General features: G+C 34.5%; 1 protein-coding gene across 1 annotated transcript; it reads left to right on the top strand.

Annotated features, from left to right (window-relative positions):
• The first annotated feature begins 4,857 nt into the window (after positions 1 to 4,857).
• LOC112635107 (killer cell lectin-like receptor 2) lies at positions 4,858 to 16,581 on the top strand. Its single transcript, XM_025403008.1, has 7 exons — positions 4,858 to 5,392; positions 6,709 to 6,875; positions 7,925 to 8,014; positions 8,975 to 9,214; positions 10,902 to 11,044; positions 12,498 to 12,604; positions 15,513 to 16,581. Exons 2-7 carry the CDS (start codon positions 6,761 to 6,763, stop codon positions 15,673 to 15,675), a joined length of 858 nt encoding a protein of 285 aa, XP_025258793.1. The 5' UTR covers positions 4,858 to 5,392; positions 6,709 to 6,760; the 3' UTR covers positions 15,676 to 16,581.
• Positions 16,582 to 18,052: the final 1,471 nt, after the last annotated feature.

The following is an 18,052-nucleotide window of genomic DNA, read 5'->3' on the forward strand; positions in this document are numbered from 1 at the left end:
TTGGACAGTATAACTCTAGAGCATGGCTTGGTAACCTGTTTGCCATGGAGCACTCGATGGTCCTTTTCACTCCTCAAAATGCATGCCCATTGTCTTCAGGTTTGCCGTGGGAAGTCAAATGATTTCCACTTCATTATGCAAGTACACCATCATCTTCAGGTCTTTTGTAAGTGAAATATTTCTGTTCCAGTTGTAGACCATGATGATTGTGCAGTATGAAATCGTATTATAATTTTCTTGCATTTAGATGTCAACCTCAAGAAGAAAGAGGAACAATCGCCTTTTGAACTTCCAGTGGGCCCGCAGTGTTTGGTTGTTCCTCAAAATAACCTTCATTCTCTGGCTCCTGTTGAATAAGCTGATCCATTCAAAACTGAGCAAGGTTGAGGAGAAATCGTGCTTATATTAAAAAATCTTTAAGTCTTTGTCCCCATTCTCTAACTTTCTTATGTTTTGGTTATTTAGCTCTATCCCTACTATCTACTAGAATTTCTCATATTTAAACCAAGATGGGAGACTAGGTCATTAGGAAAATATTATTGTCTACAATTTTCTTATACTTTGATCTTTTATTTGATCGTAAGCTGCTGATGGACAGTGATCAGTATAAACTGAATTTTGTGTAGTACTAGTTTTATATGAAACTAGATTTTTATTGCACTCAGATTATGTTCCTTTTACCTCCTTCCTTAATAAAGAGACCACTTGAAATAATGCAAGTACTGTTTCTGCACCTCATCCCACCTCTTCCCCATTCATGAGATGGTGCAGAACCCTAGCACAGTCTTTTCCATATAGTAGGTGTTTTTAGGTTTGTTGAATTGGTTGCTGTCTTGCTCTGTCTTTAGATTATTTGTCTTTAGATTATTTATCTTGGGTATAGATATTGGTATCAGGAATTGGTATCAGGCTGAGTCTATTTGTATGGATATTTTTAATGTAAACATAAATGTAACTGAAATGATTTATATATTCTGTTGTTAGACTACTTTGTTTTGATTCGAAATGTGTGAACCTGTGAGCATGGACTGTGCTGCAAGTTTAACCACTGAATCCTTTAATTAATAACTGGATTCCTAGCATGAATGGATAATGAAGTAGAATAGAAAATTTTAAAAATTTAATAAAGATAACAAAGATAAATGAAGGATTTGAGGGTGAGTTCAGAATCTGCCTTGGCTGACTTCCATATGATGAACAGTAAAGCTGGATAACTACCACTCAAAATCTCTGGTATCTACATTGTCCTAATTTGAACTGTGTGATGTGGTGGAGAGAATACTGATTTAAGAATCAGAAGTCTTAATTACAGATCAGCTTAACTATTTTCCCTTAAATTGCCATTGGGAATCCTTTTTTTGCCCTTATGTCATCATGGTTAACTTAGTTCCTGAGGTGGTCCTCTTGTTTGGTTTCTCAGAAATAAGAGGAAGGATGGTTACTGTTTGATCGGTTACTAGAGGTCCTGTTGGGACAATGTATTTTAAACTTAGAGCATTTGAATATATTTTACTGTAAAGACAAGAAGGACAAAAAGGGTGATTAGGGAAACAGAAAATCTCAAGCTAGAGATTTTTTTTTTTTTTTTTTTGAGACGGAGTCTCGCTCTGTCGCCCAGGCTGGAGTGCAGTGGCGTGATCTCAGCTCACTGCAAGCTCCACCTCCTGGGTTCATGCCATTCTCCTGCCTCAGCCTCCCGAGTAGCTAGGACTACAGGCGCCTGCCACCACGCTTGGCTAATTTTTTGTATTTTTTTTAGTAGAGATGGAGTTTCACCATGTTAGCCAGGATGGTCTCAATCTCCTGACCTCATGATCCACCTGCTTCGGCCTCTTTTTATCTTTTTCTTTACTGTAAGAGCCAGGAAATTCAGTGTCATGCAGTGGGATAAAAGTTAGGCATTAGAACAAATAAAAAAAGGAGATGAGAACTTGTCTGGGTGAGGTTAGTCCTCCCAATGAAGTGATTCAGACCATCTTCCCTGCATGCTAGGGGTTTTTCCAGACATCCTTCATTTTAGTCTGGGGCAGGAAGAACAGGGTGCTGCTGTGAAATGATAAACCACTGAGGTTTGACAGTGTGACCTGAAGGTTTGAAGGTGTGACTAGAAGCTGTGTGCTAAGCTTCTAGCTAACAGTATGGTCAGAAAGGAGTGAGTAAAATGTGTGGTTTCCCAAATAAAAAAGGCTTTTGCAGGAAAGGAGCCAGAAAATAAGCAAATTAATGCTTCATATATTCATATTTGTGTGTTACGTGCATGTTTTGCACAAAAGTGAATTTGGAAGACAAAGTACCAGAACATTCAAAACTCTCACATTTCTCTTCTTTCTCTTTTATTAACTGGTTGTGATAAGGTTTAATACTTCCAATTTTGTGCCTCTTTAATCAAAAGGCCAAGTATGGAGTTCCAATCCCATTTGAAGTTACTGTTATCTTCTGGTGCTGATTGTGTTTTCCTTTAAAGGAGAAATTTGCCTTTTCCAGCAATTCGGAGCTTGGTAATGAAGAGAATACAGAAGGAGCAGCTAGCAAATTTGACTTTCCCATCATCAGTTTCATTCTGCCTCTTTTCAAAACTATGAACAAATCTAGATTTTATAGTCAATTCCTTTTAACTTGATCCACTTTGTTCATGAAGTGCACTTGTAGGCATCATACCTCTTACATGTGCTGCAGTTTCAATAATGAAAAAGACAGACTTATGGACTTTATATTATGTTAGAGAGACAATACGTAAAAAGTATAAAAAAGGGTGCTCTGCACTTGTCTAGTCTCCATCCTGAGAACTATTCACCTTCTCTCCGGCTATATGGATGTAAATCAAAACAGAAAAATGCCTCAACATCACCAGTATCTATCTGCATGGGGCAGTAAGATATGCAGCCACAGAATGGTTTCTCTAGAGCAATGGTGGCACTGGTACTCCAAGCCTCATGGCAGGATGGAGAACCTGGCTCAGTATGATATGTCAGGATTTCTCGACTGCAGTCCTGGTGTTTCCCCTATTACAACCTTAGGGGAAGAAAAACAAGAAAACAGTTACTTATTTTGAAGTGTAAGAAATCCTGTCTGTAGTGCTAACGTTTATTAGTCCTAGCCTATGAAGCATGTGATACTTTTATTGAACCTATGAGAAAAGTGAGGCTTGAGAATTTGGTTGACTTATTCAAATTTTATAGATAAGAACGACTTGAATCTTGGACTTCAAGTAACAATTTTTAACTTTTATGAGAGCCTACCGTATACATGCCAGGTTGTAGTTAGACACTTTGAGATGGATCTTATCTCATTTAACCCTCACAGCAACCTTGGATGGCCAAAAAATTCACTATTTTACTATGGTGAATACAGGACTTAGAGAAATGAAGTACCTTCCCTGAAGTCACATGTGGGAGCTAGGGGCCAGCATTTCAAGCCAGATTTTCCTGGTTCCAGGATTCATACTTTGTGGCAAGACCTTGTTGGAAGCCTAGGTCCTTCTGAATTCATGGTCCATTGTGCTCTGTCTTCAGTCAGGCCTGATTTTAAACAGGAATGAAGAATTAGCAATAACGTTTCCTTATGCAAGGCAATGAACTTCTTCACTTTAGTTTCTTCATTTGTGAAATGGGGACAATAATAAATACTTGTAAATGTTGGGAGGTTTTAATATGGTTATATTTACAAGAGGTACTCCAATACATGACAGTATCTCTGTCACCTTTTCAACATCCGCTATTACTACACCCCAGCCCCTGCCCCCGTCACCCACTTCCTATCTTTTCTCACAGAACTAACTTTTTTATTTATTATTTTGGCATTGAGATAAAGGAATACGGACCATCTTTACTCTGATTTGGGATTGACAAAACCAATCCAGGATGGAGGGAAAGAAGAAAATGCCCAGCAGCAAGTATTCCTGAAGCGCCCAAACTCCACACATGAAACTTTACCTTCATTATCGAGTAAAATTAGCCTCTGGGAGATGTTTCATCTGACGGCCTGCACATGATGATGTGGCCGACTTCAGGGGCTACATGTCCCTGTATCAGCAATTTCCCCTGCTGCTCTGTGCCTCTCCATCCCACGCTCCTTATTAACCACTATCACCTGATTTGAAGAACAATTTCAATTGGTTTCCTAGAACTGTAATCAGAAGATTGAAAAAAACTGAATCCAGTAAAAGTGAAAGTCAATGAGAGATCTCAGTACATTCTGACAGGGTCCACCTCATGGTAGAGTGATAAAAATGAATTTTTTAAAGTTTTCAATATAGGTGAAAATGTGAGGCCTTGCGGGAAGGTTTTAGGGACAGATTTATGAAGTGAGATTTCGTAGACTTCAAGTAGAGAAATAATTTGCCAGTATCTTTTTCTGAAAAAATCAAATGTGAACATTTTCACACACAACTGATGGAATATCAATGGGAACATCTTTTCTGGAGGGCATTTGGTGACATATATTAAAGTTCTTTAAATACATATACCCTTTGACATCTAATTTTATGCTTAAAAAGTTTCCCTAACAAAATATTCAAAAGTACAGACCAAATAGATTTTACAATAGCAAAAAATTGAAAACAATTTAAGTATCCAACAGTAGTGGATTGCCTAAATAAATGGTGGTTTGTCCCTGTGAGTAATATTTTAAAAATAACATTTCAGATTAATTTCTTTAAAATAATGGAATACATATTATTTATTAGAAAATAATAAATCAAAAATACTGTGTAAGGAATGATACCAACCTTGATAGTAAATGTAACATACAGAGAAAAAACTGGAAGAATATATGCCACAATTTTATAGTGGAATTATGGATGTTTTAAAGTAACTTTAAAAAATACATTTACCTGAAATAAACATAGATAGAAAAAGGAACTTTTAAAAAAATAGTGACATATAGGAGAACATTTCTAACAGAGAGACTATTATTTACACTAAGAGCTAAATATTTTAATCATTACACTTCTTTTATATATGTCTATATTTTTATACGTAGACATTTTAGTCATCTCTTTTACCAGCAGTTTCTCTATGTTAGTTTTTTGTTAATGATATTAGTTTTATTTTCTCCAAAGATGTGTACAAAATTTTATCTTTTCAGCCCTCAAATACTGATTTTGAACTTTATTTTGCAAAGAGTACTAAGTGGTTGTTAGTTGAGATAGAGAATCTACAGCTCTTGACCATCTTTCCTTTCCCATCAGTATCAGCTTTCATCATACAATTTCCTCTTACCACTTTGGTCAAGAGGTGGGGCAGAAAATTTTGAGTTAGAATAACATTCGAAGACAATTTATTTCTGCCTTTCATGTTATAACCCCTTAGGGATCCAGGACCGGAAAGGCCAGCTTCTCCCTCATTTTGAAATCAGCTTTCTCCACCTGCACCACTGCATAGCACAGATACAGGTAATATCCGCTTTTATTTTCTCAGATCTTTCTACCAGATTATCCTTAGTCTTACTAATTCTAGAAATATGGCATTTAATTACAAATGACTTAGCATTATAACAGGAATGACAGGAAAGCATTCGCTACTGATTCTATTAGAGCTGCATTACTCTGAAGGAAATTGTAGTTCAGTATTAACAAAAAGTTATTTTCTCTTTCTCAATATGCTATGACTTTTGCTTTGTGTTATCAAAATAAAGAATAGAGATTTGAGGGGTTAATTACTTTTTACTTAAGTCTAACGATTTATATATTTTATCCATCTTGAATGACTCGATAGTGGAAAATACTTATTTTTCTTAGGAAATTAGCAAAAATGTGACTGGGTTAGAAAATTTTGTAAATTAAAAAAATTTAGAAAAGAATATGGTTACATGTGCAATTTGTTTTTTCATATTTCTCGTTTCTTGGGTATCATCTTTTTATATTGACTAACATAAGAAGTAAATTTTAGGTATTTGCTATTTAATTATTCTTTTCTGTATTGACATTTATTAATAAATTGAATCTTTTATGGACATTAATGACTGCCTGTTGACAACTTTTATTTTCATTTAGGCTTCTCTGGCAATATAATATACTGGAAGATTATTTCTAAAATTTTAATGTACATGGAATCATTTGAGATTAAAAATACATTTGTCTGGGCTCCAACCGAAGTGATTTTTATTTAGTACATCTTGCAAAAGGCACTGAATCTGGAATGTTAACCAATTTGCAATATTAACCCTCAAATAATTCTTTTGTAGAGGGTATATGTGATACATTTTGGGAAACACTCTGGTAGAGTCAAGTATGGTTGAAAAGAATGCAAGAACTTTGTTATATTTATATGTATCTTAGAATACATGTAAGTTTTAAAAAGCCAAGCTATTTTTATTTTTTCAGAATTTAGATTTCTTGTTGAACTGATAGTTTTAAAGTGTTTCAGTGATTTACGGTGGTATCAATTTTGCCCAACATCTGTATATGTATTTTGAATATTTTGAGCAAAATTGGCTGGATGAATAGAACAATAATCTATTGGTAGATTTTTTTTCTCATCATTTCTCTATTTTCTAATTATTATGACTGTGATCACTAGAAGTATAAATGACTTTAACAAAAATGTTGAAAGATTTTTCATTTCTTCTATAAATGAGGCTCACTCTACATGCTTTAGGCACTTAGTTAATAAACACACACCAACAGACACAGACAGACACACACACATCTCTCAGCATCAAATCCTGGTGTGTTCCTATTGGCTGACATTTTAATTTTTCTTTCAACAGAAGCCATCCTGTTGCAGGATTTGAATGCAAAACTTATCTTCTTACTCTAAAGATGAATGATCAGGGAGAGGTTTATTCAACCCTGAGATTTTTGCAGTCTCCTTCAGAGTCACAGAATAGATTAAGGCATGATGATACTCAAAGGCCTGGGAAAACTGATGACAAAGGTATGCATTTTAAGCATCTACATTCACCTGTTTCTTATGGATTGTCAAACTTTTGACATTTGAAAAAAGATTCCTATCTGTACTTCTGGTTTTTGGCTGGTAATAAGAAACTATAATGGGGTAGAGTAGTAGAAGTATTTTTTTTAAGTTATGAGGATGGAGAAATGAGTGAATTCTTTTAAATTTGAGAAGCTATTAGAATGTTTTTATTTAAATCTAGTCAAGAAGAATTTGTGAGGCCTTGATAATAAAGGACAGACTAGAGTCTGAAGAAAACCTTACGTTTTCTTAGAGACGTAAAAGTATAAAAGAGTGTGTAAGAAATGAAAAATCAATGTTAAAACAACATTTTTATGCAGATAGAAGATATTTTATATGCCTTAAGTATTTACCAAATCTTAATGGCAATGATGCAGAAACAATGTTTGAATCAAAAGGGCATTCTAATTTTTCTATTGCTCTCTCTCTCCCTTCAAATATGATCATTGTTAAACTCTACAATGAGAATAACTTTTACTGCTTTAATATAATCAGAGATAGAACTTTCAGACACTGAGGATATCAAAAGCAAAAGGCTATAGTATTGTTTAGAGAAAAACAGAATTGATGAAAAAGAAAGAAAAGTTGATTTCTAGAAACTCCCTCAAAGATGGAGCCATCCGTATTTGCAGCTTCAGAATATCCACTATTTGACTACTAATTTCTTAGCATTATTGACTGCTTTTTCCTTTCTCTTCATGATTAGTTGTGATCACAGGAAGGAGCATGCATGTTAGCTTAGATTTTACTACATGTTTTGTGTCTACTGCTATTGGTGCTTTTATGCGGGATGGACTTTTTAAATCCTATAGAACTATTCCTGTGTGTGGGATTTCTACAATGCATGCATGTAACTTCCAGATTACACATTTAAATATACTTATGTGATATATTTTTGTCAAAGTTTTAGAGAAGATTGTCTCTTTGTTTCAAATGGTTTCTCAGGTCAAGGTTAGTAGTGAGCCGAACTCTTCCCCTGGTGATTATTTTCCTTATTTTTGTATTTAAAGAGTTTTCAGTGCCCTGGCATCTCATTGCAGTGACTCTTGGGATCCTCTGTTTATTTCTTCTGATGATAGTCACAGTGTTGGTGACAAAGAGTGAGTAGTAAAATACAGCTTTCTTGTCTGAGTAGCAGCAGTAACCCCTGATTGTGCAGATATTAACCATGCTCCATCCATTGTTCCCCGTCTGTAATCAGAGAGTGTCCCAGGTGGCTTTGGCCTTTGTTGGTGATTTTTTTCTGGGCATATCACAGTGTCATTTTTAATGTACTTAACCTTGACCCTGAATCTGTGATGAGCTGTCTCACTGTGTATAATACATGGTAATATTCCTTCTCATAGAAGATTTAGTAATACATGTATTCTGCCATTTGGGTTTGATTATTGTGAATCTGAGATAAACATTCTTTGAGGGACAACTGTTCAAAAGAAATTATGGCTTTCTCTTGACATTTCTCAAAGTATGTAATGACGAAATGGTTTAGTAAAACAATCTGCACATGCTGTTATATAATATTAAATTTAAACTTTATCTTTTGTTTGAATTCCTCATATCTTTAGAGAAAAATCACTGATATTTTATATTCAGATAAAATTACATGTCTGGATCTTACTCTCTTTTCTGCTGCAGATATTCTATCTGCTCCAATAATAATCGTGCTATCCCTTCATGTTTCTTAGTTCAGATTTTCATATGCAGAAGATATGTGGTTAAATGTTGGCAAATTGACTTTTACTTTCGTGCTTATTTATAAATGATGTGTTATTAAAAATGAACTAAACTGAGAAATAAGGTGTCACCTTCATAATTTTATTCAGATATTTTATTTTATTTATCCTACACTTAAGTTGCTAATGGTGAGAAATTTATGTTTCCCTTTTTATGGTCAGTTTGTTGAGGTATTACTTTCTAAATGTCAAATGAGTAATTAAAGTAATAACTAATTAAAGTAATGATTAATGGTTGTCAGAGTAAAATTTTTTCCTTTGTCTTAAATTTCAATATTTAACTATTATGAGTACTTATTTGTATTATATGTATGCTATTAATTTTAGTCTTTCAGTGTGTTCAAGAAAAACATGAACAGCAGGAAATTCTAAGAAACTGTAGTGAAAAGTACATCATGCAAAATGATAACTACTTAAAAGAGCAGCTTTTGACAAATAAGACTTTAAAATATGACATTCTCAAAAAAGACAGCTTTCTGCAGAAAAAGGAACTGGATTCACTCCTCATGCTAAAGAACAGATGTCATAGAGAAAATGAGATCGTTTTAAAATTTTTGCAAAATACAGGTACGAAGGAAATCTTGAAAGAAAGATTGCATAATTTTACATTATTTCTTCCCCTCCATAATCCTTGAAGCCTAACAAACAGGCTTATGATATGTATTAGTGATCTCTGAGGTCCACTGGGCAACTTTTAGTCTGTGCCTTATAGATGTAGTGTGGGTATCTTGGAGGTTTGCTTGTTTCGAATACGGGATTGGGACTCCAGGATCCATGTTTGGATTAGTAAAAACCTATAGTTCCCAAAACTCATTGGCACGTCTTACATTATTACTGCTCCCAAGAGGTGAACTAGTATGTAAACTCCCCTGAAAATTCTGATCATTTCGGTCCTGTGAGAAAATTAAAGACTTCCACTTTTTGCTGACATAGAATATGGAGGTTTTCAGTTAAAATATATTTGCACTAAAATGGGCACAAGGACTTTTATTTGGATGCTGTTATAAAGATAATTGTGTGTGTCATGCACGTATGTGTGTTTCCATTCTGCCTTGATTTCACATATTTGGTCTATTTGTGATCAATATGTACTCCCTCCTGCACATCTACAAGATTTGCCATAGTGTTAATGTTTGTGCGACTCTGTGCGATGATACCATTAAAAGCACCTAAGGTATAAAACTATTAAATCTCATACAGTAAACTCTATTATCTTGCATAATGATGGAATTAATTGACCTGGTTAATCAACAATTACTAAATATTTGTTTAGGATTTAGAGTTTACAAAGAAACTTTTGTATATTTAATTTCATTTAGGCATGGTAATTAGTATCTCTATTTTTAATGGTTGAGTAATATTTTAAAAATTTAGTATGGTATAAAATATATGAGGAAAAGAAAAAGTTTGAAAATTTTTTTCTTTTATTTAGAAAACATTCTAAAATCTTTTTTAAAACTTAATTCAGTTTTATTATTTTTAGACAATTTTATTATTATTGATATACAAAAATGCATATTTTTAATGTTTTCAATTTGATGAATTTGGACAGAAATGAAACCATCACCACAATCAGAGTAATAGATATATCCATCATCTCCAAAAGTTTCCTCATATCTTTTTATTTATTTATGTATTTACGGTCACAACATGAGATTTACCCTCTTAATAAGTTTTTAAGTGTACGATACAGTATCATTAACTATTGGCACTACGCTGTACAGCAGATCTCTAGAACCTAGGCATCTTGCATGACTGAAACTTTATACCATTGAACAACTCTTCATTTCCACTTCCCTCCAACCCTGGGCAACCACCATTATATGCTTCTGTGAGTTTAACTATTTTAGATCCCTCGTATAATTGGAATAATAAAGTATTAGTTCTTCTGTGACTGGCTTATTTCACTTAGCATTATGTCCTCAAGGTTCATCCATGTTGTCATATACAGAAGGACTTACTTCTTTTAAAAGCTGAATAATATTCTATTTTTTGTATATAACACATTTTCCTTAGCCATTCGTCCATCAATGGACATTTAGGTTGTTTCCATAGCTTGGCTATTGTGAATAATGCTGCATTGGACATGGGAGTGAAGGTATCTCTTGTATTCCAGAATCTTGATGAACCTCGTATTATCATTATTGATTGCTATTGGGATTTTATTTAGTTATGGAGGGCTGAGAAACATATTGCTCTGGTTAGCAGAATACCAGATGACAAGAAGTTTGATGATTCACCTAATATATTGTAGGCAAATTCTCTGAAGACCACTGGTCCTGTTGTGGAGTAAACTGTTATTATTTTACCATGCAGAAGAAAGACTGGAAGGGATGTAAACAAACTTGTCAACATTGTAGATCATCTCTTTTGAAGATAGATAACAAAGATGAACTGGTATTTTACATTCACTTTTATTCTCTTGGACTCTGTCTCTCAATGTTGGACTTAAGATATTGAAGACAGACTGGAGTCCAGAATGAGAGACCTTAGCTAGTCTTTGTGTGTCTGTTGTGTGAGCAAAATGGTATAGTTAAGAGGCTCCCAGGAAACACTCCCTGCTAGTGGTCATATAATTCTGCTACTTACTAAATATTCAATACATGTTATCTATCGTGATGACCATTATTATTAAGGATGCTGTTTGCGTCTTTGCAAATCATCTCCCTATGAGTGGTTATACTGCAGACTCCTTAGAAAGGGAGATGGATGACCTCTAGTATTTATTTAACCTCTCTGAGCCTATCTTCAAAATGGAGATAATAATGAGGAACATAAAAGTGATAACAGCTTTACCAATTTGCCTCAATAGTGATTTTCATTGCATTCGTAGGTAACACTCACTTAACATTGTTATATATTATCTCAAGATGTGTATCTTTAAAACAGAATTGTAAAAAGAGAAAATATAGTGACATATTGTAACAATACTGAATGATAGTGATAACAATATTGAATATAACAATATTGAATTTTTAAAAAATTGTGTTTAAAATTTTAAAAAAGTGTTACTAATAAAAGTTATCCAAATACTCAGAATATGTTTTTATAGAGATATGTTTGCAAAGATTAACCTGAAACCTTTATTTATTGTTTAGGAAAACAACAGAAAATATATATGCAAATCTAATGAATGTTTAAAATCATAGCATAAAAGAATTCATGATATCAATTTATGAAATAATTTCATATAATAATTTCATATCAAATGTAAAACAGTTACATTTAAACTTATATTTTAAAATATATTTGGTCATTTAGTCAGACATTATGTAATATGTCACTTGGATATATTACATTTTAGACATAGTAAATACTTTCAAATACTTCACCCATTCCAGCTGTGGAACTATAGCAAGGCTTCCTCTTATGGGGCTTAAGATTTTACTGCACCCCTATCATACACACACCTTTTTATTTTACTAGATTTGTTCTGAGGACTCCTTTTTTCACTTAAGATTAAGTGATGATCAATTTTCTACATCCTAAGTATTCTCCTGGAGTGTGATTTTGGATAGTTTCATAAAGCATTATAAAAATATTTAACAACTTTCCTGTTGGTAGATATTTGGATTTGAAACTTTCCATGTTTTAAATAATCTGTGATACTGACAGCCATTTTTTTTTAACATAAATGAATAATATATTAATATGAGGGGGAAATGACTTTGGGAAATGGAAAGGCAGGGATCTAGGGAAGAGAGGTTTTTCTAGCGAGAACGGATGAAGGATGATGTGGAGAGTAGCAGAGTACTGACCATAGAAACAGCCAGCCCCTTGACCTGTGCTTGTTCTCACTCATCACACAGATGGGAATTTAGTCACTTAATGTGTTTTGTTTCTATTATAGGCCTTCATTCAATCTCAGATTTATGAAAATAATTACTGGATTGGATTATCGTATGATAAAAGGGAAAGTAAGTGGAAGTGGATTGATAATGGCACATCTCCTGGAATGTAAGTGTCTGGAATGCAGTCAAACTATAACACTGGTGTGGGGGGGTGAAAGGATTGTGTCTAAAGAGAATCTCTTCTCATTTCACACAGTTTAACTCATTTTTAAGCAGCAGTCTTTAGTAACAATTAGAACAATGAGTAAGAGTGTTTTAGGAAGTATAGGTAGAAAAGGAAGAGAAGGCCATAAAGAGTTATTAATAATAATTTTAAAAGTATCATGCTAAACACATGCCCAAAATATGTATTATGAGGTACATAAAATGAAACAAAATCATAAAGGAAGGTGGGTGGTACGAACTGATTGGGCCATCCTGTAAGTCAGCCATAATGATCCCTCCCACAACCACAAATGAGTATCCTGAGTATCCAAAAAATTTATTTCGAGTTACTTTATATGATTAGTTTATACACACATAGCATATAAAACATGTAATATATATGTATATACACCTTCACTATAGACCTTCTATTTTGAAGGACATTATTAGTAAACTCTTGGGTTTACATTTAGTTCTAATCTGGTTAAACTATTCACTGACTTTTAAAAAATCTTAATTATTATAATTTTAAGTGTGGGTTCTGCAAGTATTGTAATTCTGGACTGCAAACCTGCAAAAGATGTCATGCAGAGGGAATTACCTTGATGTAATCATATTCTTCAAGCACACTCCCAGGCACACTATTCCAGAGGTCACAGAACAGAAGGGCTTACAGGCCCAATTAAGATCATCAAATCACAGTTGGTTAAACCAGTGTAAAACCCATAGCACAGTGCAAAGGGAAAGAGAGGATAAGTTGTTGCACTCGAGATAAGGTGCAGGGTGAAAGGATCACCTGAATCTTGGGTTATGCAGTCTTCATACGACATCATCCTCCCCTGATGATGATATGGGGCCATCTTGTGGTGTGAGTAAGGGGACCCAACAGACAAAGTTTTTGTGGCCAGCACACATGTTTTTCTGCAGGGAAGATTCTGTCTTACAGGAATGTGTAAGCCTGGCCACAGCTGTACGTTTCCAGTTAACCTGATGAGCAGCTGTGGATTCAATCTGTGTTTCTTGGGCAGAGACCAGAATGGGAATCACCAATGGGTGGTGAATTTAAGACCTCATGAATGTTGAGTGCGTATGAGCCTCATGTATATTTTGTGTATGTTTAGTGTCTATTTGATCCCTTCTTTTTTTGTCTATGTTTAATGCACACATACTTTATTTACGGTATCTATATCTAACACCTCATATGTTACTAATTTTACCTGTTCACACCTAACACATCTTGTGAGTTCTACCTGTGCCTTACAAGCTACTTGGCTTCATTTATCTTCCTTACCTGTTTCTTTATTTTCCTGTAGCAGATTTGAACTTTCTTAAGTAATACAGCAAATGCAAACATATGAGGGATGCTTTTTGATTTTGAGTTCTTAAGTTGGATTATCAGTTTTCTTTTCTGCTTAGATCCAAGGTTCAGGATAATTCTAGGTGGTTTATACTGAACGTATATCCCTTTGGGTTCTCAGTCCTATGTAGCTTATCTTCTACTTAGAATCTCCATCTTGAGTGGAATTCATTTCAGCCTACTACATCCATTAAGGGAAAAACTATCTTCAGTGCTTCACTTGTTCTCTGCAGTGGGTTTACTTTACTTCATATTCAGCCTGAGTCTGAATCTGCTTCTTATCAGTTTATGAAGTTATTCAAGAAGGCTTAACATTTTTTATTCAGTATTTTAAATTGTTTTTAAAGAACTCACTTAATCAACCATTTTACTAAAATAGAAGTCATGCTTTAGATATTTTTCAAAGAATTGTCATTAGCTAATAACTCCTAGCTATAGGGTGGGGGAAGAAAGGAGACCGAACACAAACAATCAATCTCGTCTCTGACTATATTCCAATTCTTCCCTTTTCTTCTTACAATATATATACATGAGCCCTGGTTATCTATGTTACACATATTCAATTCCTCTCTCTCTCTCTCTTTTTTATTGTTTTTAGAGGCAGGATTTCACTTTGTCACCAGGCTGGAGTGCAGTGGCATGATCTCAGCTCACTGTAGCCCCGACCTCCCGCTCAGTCTCCTGAGTAGCTAGGACTGCAGGCATGTGCCACCACACCCTGATAATCTGGTAATTTCTGTATTTTTTGTAGAGATGGGATCTCACTATGTTGTCCAGGCTGGTCTTGAACTCCTGGGCTCCAGTGATGAGCCCACTTCGCCCTTCCAAAGTGCTGGGGCTACAGGTGTGAGCCACTGTACCTGGCCACCTTCTTTTTTTTTTTTTTTTTTTTTTTTTTTTGAGACGGAGTCTTGCTCTGTCACCCAGGCTGGAGTGCTGTGGCCGGGTCTCAGCTCACTGCAAGCTCCGCCTCCCGGGTTCCCGCCATTCTCCTGCCTCAGCCTCCCGAGTAGCTGGGACTACAGGCGCCCGCCACCTCGCCCGGCTAGTTTTTTGTATTTTTTAGTAGAGACAGGGTTTCACCGTGTTAGCCAGGATGGTCTCGATCTCCTGACCTCGTGATCCGCCCGTCTCGGCCTCCCAAAGTGCTGGGATTACAGGCTTGAGCCACCGCGCCCGGCCTGGCCACCTTCTTTTTAATCTCTCACTTTTATTGAAAAAAAATTAGCACAGGAAAGCAATATATCATAATTTCATTGCAATACTGCAAGGTACTTTTGCCTTCTGACCAAAAATTGTCAGTGTGGAATAAAATGGGAGATTGTGGGTGTGATTAAGAGGTCATGATTCTATTTAATGGACTAAGAACAAAAGAAAATATTTTAGTGATGAAGTTATGATAAACATTTCCATATTCTAGACATTTAGGCAACAGAATTTAAAAAAATCATGATTTATGTAACTGTAAGCTTTGGAATTAAACAGCTGGCTACATATGTTTTCTGTTCTACAGTAATTCTACAATAATGCGTTCTTCTTCTGGGAGAGGAGAATGTGCATTTTTGACCTCAACAAGAATGGCAACTATTGATTGCATTCAAAAGTACAATTGTATCTGTGAGAAGAGAACTGACTCTATTTTCTCTGATTCAGTGTGCGCTAAGAAGAAAAGGTGAAAATGGAATGTTTTCTTTTTTTGTTTCCTATAATAATTTGTGATTATAAATCATTGCTTTTAACTACAGGACTTAGTTAATTCTTGAAAAAATAAAGATGAACAGGAAGAAAAAGAAAATTCTTTTGGACTATGACTTTAACGATCAGATGCCGTCTTTCTTCCTGGAAAAGAGGAGATTTTCTCTTTTGAGAGTGGTTATTCCTTCCTTTAATGTCCCTGAGGAATTATTCATTCTTTCTAAATTCTTGGAACTACCTATAGAACCAGTTAGAGAACTCTGATATTATATCCTGGGTCTTTTTCTTATCAATAGGATAAATTATTTCAGCATCTTCTGGTTTTCATAAGCAGTTGTGAGCTACAATATAGTTATTTTTTTCTTCCCATCTAGAAGTTACCTCATCTTTTAAAATGTTTGTTTTGCTATAAAATATAACTTGAAACTTACTGAAAGTTGCAAGAATAGTACAAGGAACTTCTATATAATCTTTACTCATACTTACTAGTTGTTTATATTTTTCTCTGCTTTATATTTGTCTCTCTTTCTATCCTCCACTTAATAATAAGTTGAGGCCTTCATGCCCCTTTGTCTAAATATTTTCCAAGATCAAGGACTTTGTTTTATATAATCACAGTGCAATTATCAAACTCAGAAAATTTAGCATTATTACAGTACGATGATCTAATCTGTAATCCATGTTCAAATTTTGTCAATTGTCCCAATAATGTCATTTATATGTATTTTTAAAAACTCCATGTTCAGGATAATGCAGTGCATTTGATTGTAATGTCTCTTTAGTCTCCTTTAATCTGAAACAGTTCTTTAGGCTTTCTTTCTCTTGACCTTGACATTTTAAAAATTAACTTTATTGAGTTTTACTTTTCATGCAATAAAATGCACTCACTTTAAGTCATGAAGAATATGACTTTTAACATCTCTCTCTCTATATATATCTTACACAGTATGAAATCAAGATATATAATATTTTCATCATCTCTAAAAGTTCCTTTCTGTACTTCCCCACCCACTTTGCCCCAGGCAACTAGTGATATGCTTTCTATCACTACAAATTAGTTTACCTTAGTCTAGAATTTAATGCATCATGTACTCTTCTGTATCTGGTTATTTTTACTCAGCATGTTTTTGAGTTTTATCTATGCTTTTGTGTATCAGTATTTCATTCTTTTTCTTACTAGGTAGTATTCTATTGTACAGATATACCACAATTTGTTTCTTCATCCACCTGTGGACATGTGATGTGTTTCCATTTATTGGCTATTGTGAATAAAGGTGCCATGAACATTTGTGTGCAAGTATCTGTGTGGACATATTTTAATTTCTTTTTAGTAAATACCTGGGAGTCCGATTGCTGGGCCCTCTGGTAAGTGTATGTTTACTTTTATTTATCTACTTTTTAATAAATGGGGTCTCTCTATGTTGCCCAGGCTGGTCTCAAACTCCTGGCCTCAAGCAATACTCTAGCCTTGGCCTCCCAAAGTGTTGTCATTACAGGCATGAGCCACCGTACCTGACCTACTTTTATAAAAAACTTCTAAACTATTTTCCAATGCAGTGGCATAATTTTACTTTCCCAGTTGCAACATATGAAAATTACATTTACTCCTCATCGTTTTCAACACTTGATATTGTGTCTTCTTAATTGTAGCCATTATAGGAGCTGTATAGTGGTATCTCATTGTCATTTTTAATTTGCATTTCCTTGAGGACTAATGATACTGAACCTCTTTTGATGGGTGTATTAGCCATGTGTATATTTGTAAAACATTCATATGCCCACTGAAAAAATTGAGTTCATCTGTTTTCTGATAATGGAGTTGTAAGAGTTCCTTATATAATTTGGATACAAATCCTTCGTTAGATATAGATAATATGAATATTTTCTCCCAGGCTGTGTCTTGCCTTTCCATTTTCTTAATGGTGTCTTTCAAGAAGCAAAAGTGTTAAAATTTTAGCCAGGAGATGGGTGCACCAGAACCTCACAAATCATCACTAAAGAACTTACTCATGTAACCAAACACCACCTGTTCACCAATAACCTATGGAAAAATAAATAAATAAATAAAAATTTACTGAAGCCTAACATCATTTTTTCCTTATTCATACTTTTTGATGTTCTAGCTAAGAAATCTTTGCCTATGTTAAGAGCACAGAGATTTTCTCACATAATTGCTTCTAGAAGCTTGATAGTTTTATGTTTAGCTTATATCCATTTCAAGTTAATTTTCCTATATAAGTGAGAAAAAAGTTGAGGTTCACTATTATTCCACATGGATATCCAGGTGTTTTTGCACTAGCTGTTAAAAAGACTTTCCTTTTCTTCATTGAGGTACTTTGGTGCCTTTGTACAAAATTA

Source organism: Theropithecus gelada, chromosome 11 (genome assembly GCF_003255815.1).
Source record: "Theropithecus gelada isolate Dixy chromosome 11, Tgel_1.0, whole genome shotgun sequence".
NCBI classification, from domain to species: Eukaryota; Metazoa; Chordata; class Mammalia; order Primates; family Cercopithecidae; genus Theropithecus; species Theropithecus gelada.

Excerpts from the sequence above, each read along its gene's own strand:
- LOC112635107 (XM_025403008.1), top strand. The coding sequence starts at position 6,761 with ATGAATGATCAGGGAGAGGTTTATTCAACCCTGAGATTTTTGCAGTCT. Across the intron at positions 6,876-7,924 it reads TGGGAAAACTGATGACAAAG|AGTTTTCAGTGCCCTGGCAT; the intron begins GTATGCATTTTA and ends TTGTATTTAAAG. Across the intron at positions 12,605-15,512 it reads AATGGCACATCTCCTGGAAT|TAATTCTACAATAATGCGTT; the intron begins GTAAGTGTCTGG and ends TCTGTTCTACAG.